Here is a 17,738-nt window from a genome sequence, read left to right as displayed (position 1 = left end):
CCTGCGCCCCTCTGCTCCGCCCCCAATCCTTCCTCATGGTCGGGCTACGACTAAACTACAGTTCCCAGAGTGCATAGCGCCGAAATCTGTACCCGGAGAATCAGGTGGCTGGAGTCAGGTGACTTCTGGTCCGCCCTCACCCCAAGTCAAGCCGGCCGGGGGAAGCGGGTGCAGTCACAAACGGCTCCTGCGTGCCGTGTGTTGGGTTCCCCGGGCCTAGAGGATCTCAGGTGAGAGCCGGCGCGGCCCCAACAGCCTCCCCCCATTTCCCAGACGGAACCCCAGAGGGCTAAAGACTGGTACAGTAAGTCGGTTGAGATCTTGCAGCGCATCTAGTTACCCCCCAGCCGCGCCAGGGCTCCACCACCTACCAGCAGTCCCGGCCTCGAGACACCGGACAGCCTCGAGGTTGAAAGGCCCGCTTGGTGGTGAGCAGAGGCAGGGGACGTTGGGCTGATGAGGCGGTGTGGGTGGCTCTATCCCAGTGCAAGTCTGAACCCCTTCCCCGCCTTCTGGTTAGTTGCCGCCTGAATCCAGGTCGCGGAGTTTGCAGTCTACTTTGGAGAGAGGAGATGCTGAGAAGGCCCTTCCAGAAACTCCAGTTGATGTGCTGAGCGCGGGTCTGGGCTCTGGGGAACTGGGTATGATGAGACCCTGCCCTGCATTCCGGGGCTTTCAGGCTGCAGGAAAGGATGACAAATGACTGGGCCCTGCCTTTTCAACAAAATTGAGAAAAAGTAACACGTATGCTTTATGAGAGCTTGCTAGGCGCCCTAGGCAACAGCAGTAATCATTTTACAACTTTGTTTCTCAGTCTTTTTTCCTAATCAGACCCTCCCCACCACCATGAAATTTTAATACCACGAATTAACTGTTTGTGAACTGTGGCTCTTTGGAAGGCCACAAGCCATGCTTTACTTTTCATCTCCTTTAAAAGTCGTATGATGTAGTCTCCCTGTCCCTGTTTTACATTAGGAAATTGAAGCTTGAGGAGGTTAAATAGCACCCCAAAGTAATACGGCTAATAAGTGGGGAGCTCAGGTTCAAACCTGTGCAGTCTGTCTGTAGGGTACACGTTCCTTGCCACTTTCTGTATTCTTCAAGAGGAGACGCAAGAAATTCCAGGTTATAAAACAGTTGACAGGCTTAAATCAGATACCTGACAGGAGTTGGAGACCCCTAGCCACAGGTTTCTCCTGGAATGGATGGTTTGGGAGTGAGAGACTTCTTAAAGTGGTATCTGAGTGAGGCCTGGAAGATAGACCTTAACACAGGAAGAGGGGCATGCCTGACTGAGCCCATTGTCATGAAATTCTCCATTTCTACCTTGTAGCATTCACAAGACATAATTTTAGTGTGTAGCTATGAATCTGACCTTTTTCTCACATTTTAATCGACTTACCTCTTGATGTCTATCTGTCCTGATGTCTTTCCTCTAAGGTATCTCAGCCTCTGAGCCTGGGAGACCTTTGCTAACCAAATATTTGAGTTTTTCAGTCCACATTCCATTCCTGCAGGATGAGAGAAGAGTTGGTTAGGCCTGATTTGTATCTGATTTCCAGAGGAAAATCTAGAGTCTACCCTGAGGGACATTCTTAATCCTGAACTTGAGGACACGGGCAGGTGTGAGGAGCAGAGAGTGGCAAGAGTGAATGGGAGATGCATGGTCATTCCAGACACAGGAGAGCAATTCCCTACAGGTCACAGTACAGAAAGTGGATGGTAGAGGGCACAGGGATGCCAAAGGCGAGGCCTCCAGAGAAGGCTAGGGAAAGGAGGTCAGTGCCAGCAAGGGGAAAAGCCCCGGAGATAAGACCTAACAGTCAAAGGGAGCTGCATCAGGCAGAGAGGCCCCTGGAGGAGGCAAGGACAAGCAGAAGTCAGGCAGGCTGGAACAGTGAGGAAGACTTATTTGAATGGAGGGGTATATCAGGAGGCTCCTTGAGGCCTTTTGGGAAAACTGAAACCAAAGGGATGTTTCCACACAGACCTCTCCTAGCTGTCCCCACAGGGATCCCCAGAGGCTGTCAGGTGGGAAGGCCTGGGCTCTGTGTGCCAAGGCAACATGTATAGACCAAGTTACAGATATCCATGCTGACCTGCCCCATCTTGACACATGGTTCACCTGCTGTGCGTCAGGGATTATGGGTATTATGCAGTGCATCTCCCTCGCTTCACCAGTGAGTTTCTCCTGGGCTAATCAGGGCCTTGTCCCTCACTGGCTCCCCATCATGAGTGATCCCTGCTAGTCCTGGAGGGACTTAACCAAATGTCAGTTGGTGGCATTAGCCCCTTAGGCTTTTGTCTCCGGACAGGGAATGAAATTAATTTTCTTAAGGGGTTTAGGTTTGCAAAGTCAAATATCTGACTACAGTTTGAATAACTTTTTGAAAAAAAAGGACCCTCAACTGAGAAGAGTGCATTTTTTCTTTTTGTTAACTAGGTTGCAAGAAGCAGTTGAAGAGGGGAAAAATTCAGTGTTTGTCTACTTCCTCAGAGTGGAACCTTACACAACACGCTTAGCCTCTCTGAGCCCATTTCCCCACATATCAAAGAAAACTAAGTCTCCTCACACCCACTCACCCTAGAGTCTCCTCCTCCAAGCTGGTGATACAAAACCCATGAGGTCACAGGTGTGAGGTGAAAGTCCTTTATGAACTGTCTATGCCATGGTTCCAAATGGCATATTGTCCACTTGTTGCTGAGCTGCTCCAACTTTAACCTGAACTTCTCTTGCTGTGTGTCCTTTTTCCTAGTTCTTTGAAATTGAAGAACATGATAAGCAGTTGGCTGATGATTTCTATCCTTCTTCCCCTGAAGTTCATAGAGAAATGTGGTAAGTTTAGAAATGGGCCTCTTTGTAAAGAGGGAGATGGTGCTATAGAGTAAGTGGCCTGACCTGTTTGTAGCCAGTGGCTTAGGATTGTCCAGACTGCATGCCTCTGTCTGCCCGTGGCCAAATGACCACTCGGTGATGGAGCAGACCCAGGTCTGGAGTCCAGGAGTTTTACAGGGAGCCAGACGGTTCCAAGATAATTGGCCTTTTTCACAGGGTCCCTGTTACTTTTCCATGTCACCAAAGTCAAACTGTGGAACTCCGACAACTCCTTGCCCTGTAGACCTCACAGAGGGAATTATATGGGTCCTGGGAGATGCGCAGAAGCAAATGAGGTGGCCACCTTTTTGTACCTGGTTCTTCTCTCAGGTTCAGATACCTGAGGAGTCTGCCTGGCATCCCCTTGTAAGATGAAAAGACCTTCTCTTAGGAACCGAGGAACAGGGTGCCGCAGCCCAGGAAGGGGTAGGGCCTCACAGAACGCAGGCTGGTCGTCGAAAGATACCTTAGGGTTTGTGCATCTTTGTGAAGCTTGATCTTCAGAGCAGGGCTCTTAGAGGGCTGCATCATTCTATCAGTTCTCCTACTGCCTAAAACATTGCTGAGATTCCTTCATGAAAAGAAAATGTTTAGCACTCCTAGGATGGCAGGCCAGTTATTTTGATCATCAGCTTGGCTATCGTCAAGGGACAATAGCAAGGCTATTTAAGGGATATCTTCAAATCCCTAACAATTTCGAATGAACCTTATACAAGCAATACAAATCCTGCAGAGGCTTCCCAACCATACACAGTGGCTGTACCATTACAGTTATCTGGCCTCTTGAAGGCTCTTCCAGGTTTATTAAACAATCAGTCATGTTACTTTGTAGTCACACCTTGTGGATAAGCAATTTCCAAGAAAGGAAAGATTGCACCATCCTGGTGTTCCTCAATACGGATTCCAGAATCCCGCCCCAGACCTGTGGGATCATATTCTCCGGGCCTAAAAGGCCCAAGTGTATGTCACACCCGCATTAGCAGGCTTTAGATAAAGCCTTAGGAGAGAAGAGCATATCCAGCCACCACCATCTCAATTAAACAGAGGGGAAACTTAGGCCCAGGAGGGGGTAAAAGTCTTCCCCAAAGTCACAGAGCTAGAAAACAGCAAAGGTGGAACCTGCCTAGGATCCCTGCTCCATTTTATTATTTCACCTCCTTTCCTGAATCTCATTGAAAAAGAATGGTGGAAGCCACCATAAAATCAAGTGAGTGAAATTGGGTTTCTGACCTCATTCTGCCTTGCCTGTCTGCTCTTTACTTTGGGCGTCGGTCATCCAGGACTGGATGAGATGATTGGCCTTCAGAGTTTGTGGTGTCTGACTTCTCTGGGTGGAATCTTGAGGTACTACAACCTAGTGGCAAGAACCTGGGCTTGAAACTTGGGTTTGAATCCTGCCTCCATCACTGAGCCGTGTGGGAAAGACACTCCCTCTTGGGATTCTCAGTTTCCTTATATCTGAATTGGAAATGAGAATACCCACCTCTCACTGTTACAATCATTAGAGAATGGGTTAACAGTGTTAGCAGAGTGGGTGGGGTGGGGAGCGCAGTGGACGGTGCCAACAAGTATTTCTTAAAAAAAAAACCCAGGTTTTTCTCAGGGGAAACTTGGGGTGGTTTCATTAAGACTTATTTGGTAATTCTGATGTGGTGTCCAGAGACTCTTCCTCCAGGGCAAACTGTAAAATATGCTTTCCCTGGATATGATGCCTGCTTTGTAACTGCCTTCCATCTTGGGCTTAAAAATGCTCTGCAGTGTTTAAATGATGACGAGAATGGTCACCAGCAATTATTTCGCACTCAGGCCATGTGGAGGGTGGGTCGCAAACACCAGTGTTACATGTAGTGCCATTCTCCCCATTTTATGGGTGAGGAAAGACAGACCCATAGAGGCTCAGAACCTCACCCATGGTCACACAGCGAGGACGTGACAAAGCCAGGATGAACCGTGTGACTTCAGAGCCCAGTCTGTCAGCTGCTAAGTGCCACCGTCTTCCCTGGCTCTAAGTGAGGGGAGAGTAAACATTCCCTGATCTGGTTCTATAAGAGTTCACAGCCTCCTCTTTTAAAATGCAAAGACTGCGGATGAGCAAAGGCATGTTGATCTCTCACTCACCCTGACCACAGCCCAGCAGAACCCTAGGGCACCAGAGCTTATGGGTGGACCCAGAGGTGTGGGTAGCTGCCTGGCCTCACTTTCAGTATCCCTTTCCTGGGCACTGTCTCTTCAGTGGTTTTGCTTGTCTAGTGTGGCCCTCAACTCTAGACAGAAAGTAACATCAGGGACTTACGCACTACTGCCCCACCCCGCTCCACCCCACCCCCAGCTGTGCAAGCCCAGAACAAGCCCAGAACAAAGCTTCGGGTTGACATCAGAGTGTGGAAAAGGGGCAGAGTTGCCAAAGCCGCCTCCAGGCCCTGAGGCTACACTTAAGGGAGGGATCGTCTTACTCGGCTCTGAGAAGCTTGGCCTCTGAAAGGGCCAGCATGGGGACAAACCTACTCAGCGGCACTCAGCCAGGCAGCTGTGCTGAGAGCATGGAACTAGAGACCTCGGACTGTGGGAGTCTCAGCTTGGAGGCTTGCAGATGCAGGTGACAGAGCCTGTGTCTGCATTCATGTGTGCAGGGCTAATGTGGGCCCCTCAGGGGCCCCAGGCAGCAGAGCCAGGCCCGGGAGTACAAGTTCCAGGCTGGCCAATTCCTTTGTAGGAGATGAGGTTACTATTCCTAGAGATGTTCAGGCAGAGGAAGAGCACCTTCCAGGTAGGAGTAATGAAAAATAGGATCAGACAGTGGAGGTTAAATTAGGGAACTTTTATGTTCCCTTCCAATCTGAACACCTAAAAATCTCAGATCTCAGTTCCTCATCTTCTGCCTAGAGGGGAGTGGGGAGAGAGAAACCTGGGGCTGCCTACAGCTGCTCCCTCTTTAATCAAGTTGAGCTCCTTCTTTCCCCTGTGGACTCCCTTTCCTGCCCAGTCTAGATTCCTGACCACTCCTTAGTCCTTGCATAACCGTGAAGGCCTCGAGGTAAGGGAGGTGAGGTGGACAGGTGCCTGGGGCTTTGAGCACACCTGGGAGTAGGGGTGGGGTGTGAGTGTGGGCTGCCCAAAGAACACTGGAAGAGGTCAGGGAGAGGCTGGCTCACTCTGGTTCTATAGCCAGGTTGCTCTAGGGTATTTGGCCTTCCCAACCTGCTTCCGCCCTCACTCCCAAGGCCTATTTGTCTACTTTATCCTTCATCAACACCTTAATGCCAAGAAGAAATCCCTATGTGAGACTGTGGTGTTCACCATTCTCCAGCCCCCAGAGTCAGCCTCAGGAAGGGGATCAGTGAATGGGTTTAGCTAAGTTAGTATGGAGCCCAAAGGGGTTCTTTAGAAACAGGATAGCTGGGCCCTGTGTGTCTCTGAGAGTACAGGAAGGGGCTGGAGCAGTTCTACAGGGCCATTTTAGCTCCATGAACAGAGGAGACCTCTGTGCTTTCCCATCTGAAGAGGTGGTTCAAGTCCACATTTTCCAGTCCCGGATCGATCCTTGAATTCCTGCGTGACAGTTTTTGGGGCTCCTATCTCTGGGTAACTCAGCCCCAGAGCTTCTTGGTGTGGGAAAGAGGAAGCTACACTGTTTCCTGCTCAGGCCTGTGTCTGCCTCTGTCTCTCTGGTGTCAGAGGGAAAGGAACGTAATGAAGGCTCAGGTTTCCAGGTCCATCACTTATCCCCCCCAGGACGTCCACATCTTCTCCTAGAACATGGGGGTTGCTGTGAGTCAGCGCTCATGAGTTCAGATGTCAGGGATCCTTGTCCCAGCTTTTCCTTGTGGGCCTGAGTTCTCTGACCTGATGGCTTGTCATTGGTTTGGGCCCTTCCAGAGTCAACAGTCGATCTCACTGTTCCTCCCACTGTGAAGCTGGAAAATGGAAGTTCAGCCAACATCAGCATCACCCTTCAGTAAGTTCCCGGGCTCAACTCTACCATCAGCTGAGTTCATTCACCCTGTGGCTGGGTCAGAGCTGACCCCTGGCTCCGTTCATATTTCAAGTGTGATGCCTTTGCCTCTTCACTTTAAGACAAGCTATGGGGTGCCTGGGTGGCTCAGTCAGTTAAGCGTCCAACTTAGGCTCAGGCCGTGATCTCCCAGTTCACAAGTTCAAACCCCACATCGGGCTTTATGCTGACAGCTCAGAGCCTGGAGCTTGCTTCGGATTGTGTGTCTCCCTGTCTCTCTGCCCCTCCCTTGCTCGTGCTCTGTCCTCACCACCCAAAAATAAATAAACATTCAAAATAAAAATTAAAAAAAGACAAGCCAGAGGAGGGTCAGTGGATATGCTATATGGTATTCTATATGGTATTATCAAGTCCCTTCTCTCCTGAAAAAATAAAATTTTAAAAACAAAAACAAAAAGACAAGCCAGAGAAAGAGAGGTGATAGCAGGTGGTCTGCAGATTGAGGTCCTAGAGTCTTTCCCCACCAGCCGCTGAATCCTTGTTTCTGGTCAGAAGAGGAGGAAGGGGGATTCTCCATAGAGACGTGAACCTTTTCCCCTTCTGAGAGATGTCCTTAAGTGACCAGCAGTCCTTAAGTTGACCTCAGGGTGGTCCTTCCCAAGGCTCTGAGCATTTGATGACAGCCCTGAAGATCAGGGGGCAAGTTGCTGAGCTGCTCACCAACACTTCTGAGATCCCTCCTGAAAGCAGAAGTGAACATACTGGGTGAATCCCATTCATGGCAACCCTCATGCTTAGCCTTGTCTGAGAGTGTTCCTTGCTGACCTTTGCTGGTTTAGGGGTGAGGTGCTGGCCGAGTACAGACTGCCAGACTCCCAGCCAGGAGGAATCCCCAGGATGAAGGTCTAGAACCCTGTCCTTTACTCTTTACCCTTCTCCCTTTTCTTTACCTCTCCTGGGCAGTCTGATCTCAGACCAAAGCTTTGGTAGCAAGGCTCCCTAACGAATCTGCATTCCGTCCCAATTCCTGCCACCTCTGTATGTGGATACCTTATAAATCTGACAGGCCATCTCCTCACCACATCGTCCCTCTCCAGAATCCTTGAGTGGCATTCCATAGCCTTCCAAATTAACTCCAGGCCTGTACATCCACACTTGAGGACACCACCGACTACTCCCATCAGACACATCTCATGGCTTTCTGGGGACACACCTATCCCTGCTCACAATTGAGTCCTTGGAAGCCTTCTCCACCAGAGCAAATGGCATGGTCCTGTTGGCCTCTGGCAGTCACAGCCAGTTCCCCACCTTCTCAGGGTCTCACCTGGCCCCCATGGGCTTCTTGTCTCCTAATACAGATAGAAAGCTCCTAAGGAGCAAGGACCCCACCTGTCTGAGACTCAGGACCTAGCACATAGCACATTTAATGCTAATTGCTTGAGAAGTGACAGGCCTATGTGAAATCGAGAGGGTTGGTTGAGATCTCACAGTGTCCGGCTTCTCAGTAGTAATCAGACTCTTGTCCTCCACAGGCATCCATTAAATGCAACCTTGGTGATCACTTTTCAAATCACATTTCGTTCAAAAAATGTTACTATCCTTGAGCTCCCTGATGAAGTAAGTAATGAATTTTAACTGATGGGTGGAGAACTGCTGGGTAACAAAATAGTCTTTAAGTGTGTACCTGTAGAAATAGGCCACCTTGTTTTTATACTGTGGGCCGCCCCTGTTCCATCATTCTCGAAATCTCTGATTTTGGCTTTGTTGGTCTCTTTGACAATGGGCATTTTATGCCACATAGATGGAATTAGGAAAGTGGTGGTAAGAAATTTGAGGCAAAAATGGGCCTGGGAATGTAGAAGAAATTCATATGATGATTTTCTAAAATTGTGCTACCTAGAGGGTGTTGGCGGACCAATACTATTTTCCCTTCTTGAAAACCTTTTAGAAATGCAGAATCATGGGCCCCATCCTAGACCTACTGATTCAAAACCTGCATATGAGCAAGATCCCCAGATTATGTAGGTCCACACTGAAGTTTGCAAAGCATTATTCTGAGATTCCATTGGTTGAGTGTTATTTCCAAAAATCAGTGCCAAATGCTGTCTAATGATCACTATTCGTAGCCCTTATGCATTTATATGTTAATATACACACTGCTTCTACCTTACCAACATTTGAGCCAATTAAAAACTGACTAAGGAAAAAATACCAATAGGGGAGAATAATGTAGAGAATAAACAGTGGTTTAAAAAAAAAGACAAAATAAATGCAGGCATAACTCTGAGGCATGTCACAGGCCCTGTGTGGTTGTAGAAATGGGCTGCAAGTTGGCTCTGAGGCCCTTGGCAAGAAAACGGCACTAAAGCATGCGATCAGATAAAGCCTGTCAACCCAGAAAGGCCTTGTGTGGGAAGGGAGTCCCCTCTCACCCTTTGGTGAACACCACGCCTCATTAGACTGAGCCACTTCTCACCACTTCCTCCTGCCCTGGGGTATGAAGACTGCTGCAGGGTGAGAAAAGCCTGGTGGTTCTTACAGCAGATTGTGGCACCCAGCTGAGGTCTGGCATGATCCACAGATCAAATTTAGACTCTGAGGAATGACATTGATCGCCTAGTTTCAGGTCAGACCGCTAAGTAAAAGTATCATCTTTTCGAAATCCGTGAAAGTCAAACATCATTTTAAGCAAAAGAAGCCTGACACAGTAAAGTAGACTGTATGCTTCTTTGTGCATAAAGTGCACACCCAGTCAAGGCAAATCTGTGGTGTTGGTCAGCATAGTGGTTTCCCCTTGGGGCTTAGGTGTGACTGGAAAAGAGCCGAATAGGGCTTCTGAATGCTGGAAGTGTTCCATTTCTTGACCCGAGTGCTTGATCTTGGTTTGTGGATATTATTTCATCAAGCTGTGATGTGTAAACTTTTCTGCACATATGTTATAATTCACTTTCATAAAAATGTTAGTGGTGGATAACATTGTATGTCAACTATAATTTAAAAAAAAAAAATCAATGGTGGGAGTCAAATCCAGTTTTAGAGTGATCCATATGAGTACCAACCCACTTTCCAGGAGCCAACCTATATGGCCCCTCCCATCCAGCTCTAGCCAGTCCTGTCTCCTGCCTTTGGAAACTACTGGTTAGAACTAGGGGCCTGACCTATGAGCCTTGGACAAGGTACCCCACCCAGCACATCGCAGATTCCTCACTTGTAGACATAATAATGTGTGCTTGACAAGGGTTATGAGGATTAAAAGCCATAGTGAGTATAAAATGTCTAGGATTGTACCTGGCATGCAGAAAGAAAGCACAGAATGAAAGATAGTGGTAAATTTGTGGACCTAAAACTGCTCTTAAAAATAAAGTTTATTAATTAAAAAAAAAAAAAAAAGATAGTGGTAGTTACGATTTCCTTCTGCCCTGTACCAGTTGATTTCCAGTTGACCAGTTTTCTTCCTTCCTAGTTCCTGAAGGGACGTAGTGGCCCACTTACAAATATACAAACAACATTGCCAAGAAAACCTATTAAAAATAAGAAAAAAATAGCCAAAAGTGGTACGCATCATGAGGACGTAGCTTGCAAGAGGTGGGCCATGAATTAGACTCTGGGCTTTGCAGCAGCCGCTCATACCATTTTATTTGTTCCGCCAAAGCCCCCTGATTTCTAGTGCTAAAAACACAAAGTCCTTCCAGGGTCCTCATAAAGAAGCCACTGAATTCTAGTGACTGCATCCTCACAACGCCTGTGATATGGGTGGAGGTGTGGGGCCCAGAGCATTACCCAAGGAGCAAAGAGGGGGAGACAGTTTGGGTCAGCAAAGGTATCATCCTGCTCCCTGCCACGTTCGGGGGATTTGAGAGTATCCAAGGAAATGACTGGGAGATCAGATGTTGCAGGCAAGCCTCTCTCTTTCTTGGAGAGAACTTTTGATAAACATAAAATGTTTATCAGAAATGAGGGTGAGAATGTTCTCCCTGACAAGTGTCTGTTGATTGCACCTCTTCTGTTTTGTCACTTGGCAGCCACACTGGGCGTGGGGCAGATGTTGTTTGTGGATATTGAAGAGCCTTCCATAATAGCAGAAGTAGAAGTAATAGCAGACATAGTATTTATGGACTTTATGTCATTCATAGCAACCCTGAAAGGTAGACACTTCTGTTGTCCGCTTGTACAGGTGAGCAAACTGAGGTCGAATAACTTGCCTGAGATCACATGGTTAGTGAGAGGAGAGCTGTCCCACCTTCCCTGGAAGTTGAGGCCTGAGGGCAGGGCTATTGTTCTGCTCAGAAAGTCTAACACACAGGTAGGGGGAGGGGGTTCTTGGGGGAGGGGTAGTTGGTCCAATGTTTCTCCCTTTTGTTAGTAAGCTCTTGGAAGGTCCGAACTGTGTGTGATCCGTCCCACTATTTCCTAGAGTGTAGCCTGGAGCTGGACACTCAGGTCCCAATAACTATGTAGCACTGGATCGAATTCAGTTTTCCTAACAGGTTGTGGTGCCTCCCGGCATGACAGATTCCTCTTTTCAAGTGACGTCTCAAAATGTTGGACAACTTACTGCTTATCTGCACGGAAACCATTCCAACCAGACCGGGTAGGCTGGCCTCAGCCCACATAGGCTTAAATGATGAGATGGGAGGCAGGCATCGTCGGGCACATGGGGGCTTCCTTCGAGCCCAGCCTCCGCTCATCCCCAAATTCTTTCTAGCCCGAGGATCCGCTTCTTGGTCGTCCACAGCAATATCGTTAGCATCATAAACCAGGTGATTGGCTGGATTTACTTTGTGGCCTGGTCCATTTCCTTCTACCCTCAGGTGATCACCAACTGGAGGCGGAAAAGGTAACCAACTCACTGAGCTTTACTTGCAGTCACTTGGGGCTGGTAAGATGGGAGGCATCCCAGCGAGGCTGTAGGCAGCATGGGTTCAGACTTTCTTCCTCGGGTCTTCTCTCTTCCTGCCCTTTCTAGAAAGTTGTCCAGTATGAAAGCTCTAAGAGCCTGTGGCAGGACTTGCAGTGCTAGGCATTTGGTCTGTGGCCCAGTTCAGCCCCTCCCTGTGAAAGCAACGAATTGGGGCTTCTCAGGGAAGCAGAGAATGTGCTGGGAGGGAGGAGTCCACCACATCTGCTGTTCTTGGTCCATCCAGCCCTGCAAGAATTAGTGTCAAGTCCTGCTGCAGTGCTAGAGCTGGGTCCTTCAGCCTTGGAGGTTAAGCGACCCCACCCTGACTTTAAAGACAAAGTGGGCCTGGAGTTGTGTCTTTGCATAGCAAGGACCCAAGCTGTCCTGCAGTTACCCCAGCCACATGGGCCTCATAGGGCTGCTAAGCTGGGAGCCAGGGACGGAGACGCTTTCTCTCTGAAGGAGGCCTCCAGACTTCCCTCCGGGCCAGGACTTATGGAGGCAGAGACAGGGGAAGGAGGGAGGACACTGGTTCCCAAGAGGGTGGGATAGTGTGGCATCGATTGGGGTGTGCAAAGGGGCCTGAGGACAGTGCTCTCCTTGGGAGAGCTGGGCCCTCCTCCCCATGTGTTGGGAGCTCTGTCCCCTCCTATCTTTCCAGTCTCACCTTTTACCCTGCTTTGTCTCTTTGTCGCTCCCATGCCAGTGTCATTGGTCTAAGCTTTGATTTCGTGGCGCTGAACCTGACAGGCTTCGTGGCCTACAGTGTGTTCAACATTGGCCTCTTCTGGGTGCCCTACATCAAGGTAATGCCCACTGCAGCCTGGCCCCAGCTGTTTGGTAGCTTGGCTGCGCCTCACCCCCAGGCTTCTCCCAACCCCTCAAACAGGAGCAGTTTTTCCTCAAGTACCCCAATGGAGTGAACCCCGTGGATAGTAACGACGTCTTCTTCAGCCTGCACGCAGTCGCCCTCACCCTGGTTATCATGGTGCAGTGCTTCCTGTACGAGGTGAGAGATGAGCTGGTGCCCACCCCACCTCAGGTGCCAACACCCACCACCACCAGCCGCCACCCATACCTCCTATTTTATAGAAGACACAGAAACTCGGCATCTGCTTACTGGGGCCGAGATAAGAGGCCCGGCCCCATGCTGGACACAGGGAACACCCATGAGCCCAAGCCCTCAGGACCCCCAGGTGTGGGGTGAGAGACACAGAGGCAGTGATGACCCAGCGGGTTGAGAGTTGAGTAGGACGGGAGGACATGGGCAGCTCATGGAGGCCCTGACACAACCAGAGAGGAGGGGGAGGGCGTCAAGGAAGTGGCTCTGAGTTGTGGTCCATAGTATAAGTGATGTTGCCGTGGTGATGGGGCGGCCCCAGTGGGAGGACAGAACTCTGAAGGCCAGGGGGCAGTGAGAGGAACTATGACCAGATGTTTGTGGCTGGGGTTCAGGGTCCGGGTGAGGGGAGCAGCCTCCTGAGGGGTCCAAGGGTCTGGAGTGCCAGGCTGAGGAGAATGGCCTCCGCTGCATTGCTGGGGGCTGTTGAGTGCCTCAGCAAAGAAAGCACCATAAGGCCGGTTTTCAGGGGATCACTGACCTGCACGTCTTCTCTCACTTCCCTGTGGGTGCAGTGTTTCCTTCAGGGAGCTCCCTTTGCACATGCAAGGTCAGCCGGGGACTGCTTGGTTCCCCCTGTCACGGACCTTCTAGGTTACCTTTGGGGAAAGGTAGGGGTGAGAGATAGATTCCAGAGATGATCAGGCTCCACCTGGATCATGGAACGAGTCTGGGCTGGAATGGGGCACCAAGCCTCCAGTGTGTTGGGGGCCACGTTCCCAGCCCTTGGTGGCCTCTGAGAGGTACCCGTTCTGCAGTGTGGGAACAAGAAGCAAATGGGCTCTGGAAAGTCCAAGAATGACTGAACTAGAGATCCTGATAGCGACAGTGGTGTGGTTGGCACTGGACTCTCAACCCCCACCACCTATCCCCTTCCCTTCCCTCTCTCCGTCATCCTCAGCGAGGCAGCCAGCACGTGTCCTGGCCTGCCATCAGCTTCCTGGTGCTCTCATGGCTCTTTGTGCTCATCACCATGATTTTGGCTGCAGTCGGGGTAACCACGTGGCTGCGGTTTCTCTTCTGCTTCTCCTACATCAAGCTCGCGGTGACGCTTGTCAAGTATTTTCCACAGGTACCTCCAGGGCCCTCCTTACTTTTCACATGGCCATTAGAGTGAGAGGGGTGAGATACAGACCCCAGGTCCTGCTCCCACGGGGCAGCCTGTAGCCGGGGTGAGGAGGCATGAATGGAAGGTTGCAGTGGAAGCCACGAGCGCAGCCAGAGCAGGGCCAGGCAGGAAGGCGGCCGTAAGTACTGCTGCTCCTCCCTGGAGCCAGGAATCGCCTGAGGAAGTCAGTGGAGACTTCTCTGAGCTCATGCTCCACTCTGAGAGTCAGGTTGTGCAGGTCACTTCTCTCGCCATCCCAGTCTTTCCTAATGACTTCGTCTGCCCCCTACTCTCGCCCCCTGTTAGCACAACTGATGACCCTGAAGAGCAGCAGCCAGATACTTGGAAAAGATTGAGTGAGAGGAAGCGGCCCGGGGCTGCGACCTCTGACCTCCATCTCCCATCCAGAGATGCCTTCCTCAGAGGTCTCATCCAGGGTCCACTTAGGGGCCTTCAGCATGCTCCCTCAAGTACTAAGGCCTATTCAGATGCAGAGACCTAGAGTCAAACACATCTTGCCCCATAGCCCAATGGCCCAGGACAGGGGAAGGTGTGAAATAGCTGCTAATGGTGGGCTCCACCCCTGAATCCAGGGCCTCCTTTAACCTACCCCATTTCCAGTGCAAAAGCCCTTTTTCAGTCTCCCTGGTGCAGGGAGGCTTGTATTTCCTGGGCTCGGGAAGGATAGCATTTTGCCAGAGTCAAGGTCCATCTCCTGGAGGGCATGGAAACAGATCCAGAGCCTTAAGGATGAGCAGGACTTAATTGTGTGGATGAGAGAGGAGGGGGTATTCGGGGGGGGGGGGGGTGGCAGCAAGGAGACCTTGCTGGCTGAGCAGTGTTGAAACTGAGAGGGCCCTAGGGGGCTGGGGAAGAAGGCTTCGCAGTTGAGGGGGATAGGTCTTGAGGGAACCGGGGCCACAGTTCCTGAGTGTGGGAAGGCTTGGGCCTGGTCAGTCTAGGAGGCAGGAGCCCCACCTGGAGACGCTTGGAATTGTCCCAAAACTGGAGAGGTGGCCGCAAGCATGAAAGAGGGTGGGAGAGGACAAAGGGGAACTCACAGGTGGCTGGCTGAGAGAAGACCACCACAGGGGCCATGCCCTCCCTCTTGGATGATAGGGAGGTTGCCCCAGTCAGAGAAGTCCAGAGGGTTCTGGTGTTGGAGGAAGGATGTGGGGCAGCGGCGGCAGGAAGTGGGGGGATGTCCACGTAGACCCACCCACTAGACCTAGGAAGCCCCAGATGGAGTCCCCAGAGCCCAGCCAGAGCTGTGGTGGAAGTCCAGTCCACTCTACCGATGGGGAAAACTGAGGTTAAGAGAACTCCAGTAACTCTCCCGAGATAACCTCCTTCCCGGGGTGGAGCTGGGGTACCAGACCAGACAATCAGACTCCTAGCCTATGTTGATAAGTACAACATGAAGTCCAGGCTGAGTTTAGGAAGACCCTTCAATGGAGATGAGAAGAAAAATCAATTGCTAGAAAACCAGGGCAGGGTTTTGTCGCAGAACAGGAAAGGATGAAGACTATGGAGAAGCAACATTCCTGCTCCTTTGCAGTTGCTAGGTGCAGGGATGGGAGGAGGAGGGCTGTTGGCCGTGCACCCAGATGAGACCCCCTGGACCCGCCCATGCTGCTTCCTCTGCTGGCAGAGATTGTCAGAGCCCAAAGGTCACTGTGTTCTTTGGAGCTGAGGCCCAAGCACATGAGTGGGAGGAATTAGAGCTGCTCTTGTTTAGAGTGGCGGTCACAAGGTGCATGAGGCAGCCACTCAGCCCCCTCACTGCCGACCTTATATCTACCCATGTGTCTGACTCAGGCCTACATGAACTTTTACTACAAAAGCACCGAGGGCTGGAGCATTGGTAACGTGCTTCTGGACTTCACCGGGGGCAGCTTCAGCCTCCTCCAGATGTTCCTCCAGTCCTACAACAATGGTGAGTCAGCCAGCAGGCTGCCTGCCCGTTCAGTGGGCTGGAGGCACAGGGTGGGGGCCAGGCTTCCTGGGACACCTCTCCATCTGACCCCCAGTCCTTCAGCCTGGGAATCCAAGCCAATCCCAACACCCAAGGTGAGACTTACCTAGGGGCCTTGGCAGCTGGAGGATTAGTGGTTTCCTGGGCAGATGAGGACCCCCCCCCCCACCCCCACAGCCCCATATGCTCCAGCTGCTTCAGGAGCTGCCAACTTAAAGCCAAACTCTGTCCCCTGTGGCTATTAACAGACCAGTGGACACTGATCTTTGGAGACCCAACCAAGTTTGGACTCGGCGTCTTCTCCATCTTCTTCGACATTGTCTTCTTCATTCAGCACTTCTGCTTATACAGAAAGAAACCAGGGTATGACCAACTGAACTAGCACCCAGGGACCCAGCATAAATGGCCCAGGCCCTGCACCCGCCAGGAAGGCTGGGGCAGAGTCTGGAGTGCAGGGCTGGCGCCTTGTGCTGACAGTGTTGAAGCGCTCTCTTCCTCAGGGCCAAACGCCTTATGCGCAAACCGGCCTGCCTTCAGCCAGGACTCTCCCAGGCCGGGCTGGGGAGGAACCTCCCTCTGAGACAGACACCAGATTCTGCTCTGATACGGAAAACGACACTGCTGACGGCCCTTCCCAGGCCTTGCCGGCCAGGCATCTGGCCCTCCTGCATCTTGATGCCACCGTCTTTATTTTCTTTAAGGCTTCAGGCAGCACACACGGGTTCTGACAGCCGTCCCAGGCAGGATTGGGTGCTGAGCTTGGAGCCGAAGGCCTTGACCTAAACAACCAGTGTTTCTGGGAGCAGCTTGAAGGACTGACCCTGCAGTTGTGAACCAAGGGCGCTTTGCTGCCACTGCCGTGTTCCCAGAGACCAAGCAGCCTGGTGATGTGGCCAGTGGACTCAGAGGTGCTGGTGCTGGTGGCAGAGGGGATAGGATATTGGGGTCAGGCCTTTGGGGTCCCTTCTCTGAAGGCCACATTCTCTGAGCACTCACCGTCCTGACACTCCTACGTAATTCAACTCCCACAACTTAATCGCAGGTGGCCCAGGCCAGGGTCTGGCAAAGAAACTGTATTTCTGAGCCTTGAAGTGCCCAACAGATTGGTTCTGAGCTAGGCTTATGCCCAATCCCTCTGGATCTTTATCACACTAACCCCTTTTGGATTTTTTTGAGGGATGTTTTGGAAGTAAGTAGCTTAATTTCTTCACCTTCTGCCTACCTCCACTTTCCCAGAGTCCCGGGGCCCCACGAATCCCCTTCAACTGCTCCTCATCCTGCATCTGGAGTATGGGATGGACACGCGCGCGCTCACACACACACACACACACACACACACAAACCTGTGCCTTAGAGGCCTGTAAGACCTGCCAATTGGTGAGTGTAGCTCCCCTACAGGGGAAGACTGGCCCCCTTCCCTCACTTCCCCCAGATTCCTACCTGAGCCTCACCAATTTTTTGGCTGTTCAGGAGCCTGAGCCTGACATACGGACTTGAAACCACCTCACGCAATCCTCATGGGCCCAACCTTTATTCCAAACCCCCTTCTCTTCTATCCCAGGCAGCTTTCCTTCCTGTGGCAGGAGGGGAGTGTCCCAGGATGTGCCTTGTCAGTTCATTCTCAAGACTTTTTTACTATGAGATCAATGTGAGGTGCCTGTATCCTTAATTAAAACCTGATTTGTTTCCTTTCTGCACACTGAGCCTTTGCCAGATGCAGAAGGCAGGTGTGTTGGCTTCTGAAATAATCCTTAGGGCTTAGGGAGACAGCCCTACTCAACCCATGAAAGGAAACGCCAGGGGTTGCA

General features: G+C 51.0%; 1 protein-coding gene across 2 annotated transcripts; it reads left to right on the top strand.

Moving 5' to 3' along the window:
• Window positions 1–151: 151 nt before the first annotated feature.
• On the top strand, window positions 152–17,577 carry CTNS (cystinosin, lysosomal cystine transporter). 2 transcript variants are annotated; one of them, XM_047080594.1, is made up of 12 exons: window positions 152–230; window positions 2,757–2,836; window positions 6,752–6,830; window positions 8,360–8,444; window positions 11,315–11,418; window positions 11,533–11,664; window positions 12,434–12,533; window positions 12,617–12,736; window positions 13,749–13,919; window positions 15,774–15,891; window positions 16,179–16,293; window positions 16,632–17,577. In XM_047080594.1, exons 2-12 carry the CDS (start codon window positions 2,776–2,778, stop codon window positions 16,711–16,713), a joined length of 1,167 nt encoding a protein of 388 aa, XP_046936550.1. In that variant the 5' UTR covers window positions 152–230; window positions 2,757–2,775; the 3' UTR covers window positions 16,714–17,577. The 2 variants fall into 2 exon arrangements, with proteins under 2 accessions (XP_046936550.1, XP_046936551.1); XM_047080595.1 differs by having other exon boundaries at window positions 177–428.
• The last annotated feature ends 161 nt before the right edge of the window (window positions 17,578–17,738 follow it).

The sequence above is a fragment of the Lynx rufus genome, unplaced genomic scaffold, assembly GCF_022079265.1.
Source record: "Lynx rufus isolate CCGP_SWC_20201006 ecotype Redwood Valley unplaced genomic scaffold, mLynRuf1.p SCAF_18, whole genome shotgun sequence".
In the NCBI taxonomy this organism is placed as follows: Eukaryota; Metazoa; Chordata; class Mammalia; order Carnivora; family Felidae; genus Lynx; species Lynx rufus.
This window is presented reverse-complemented; position numbering and strand designations above follow the sequence as displayed.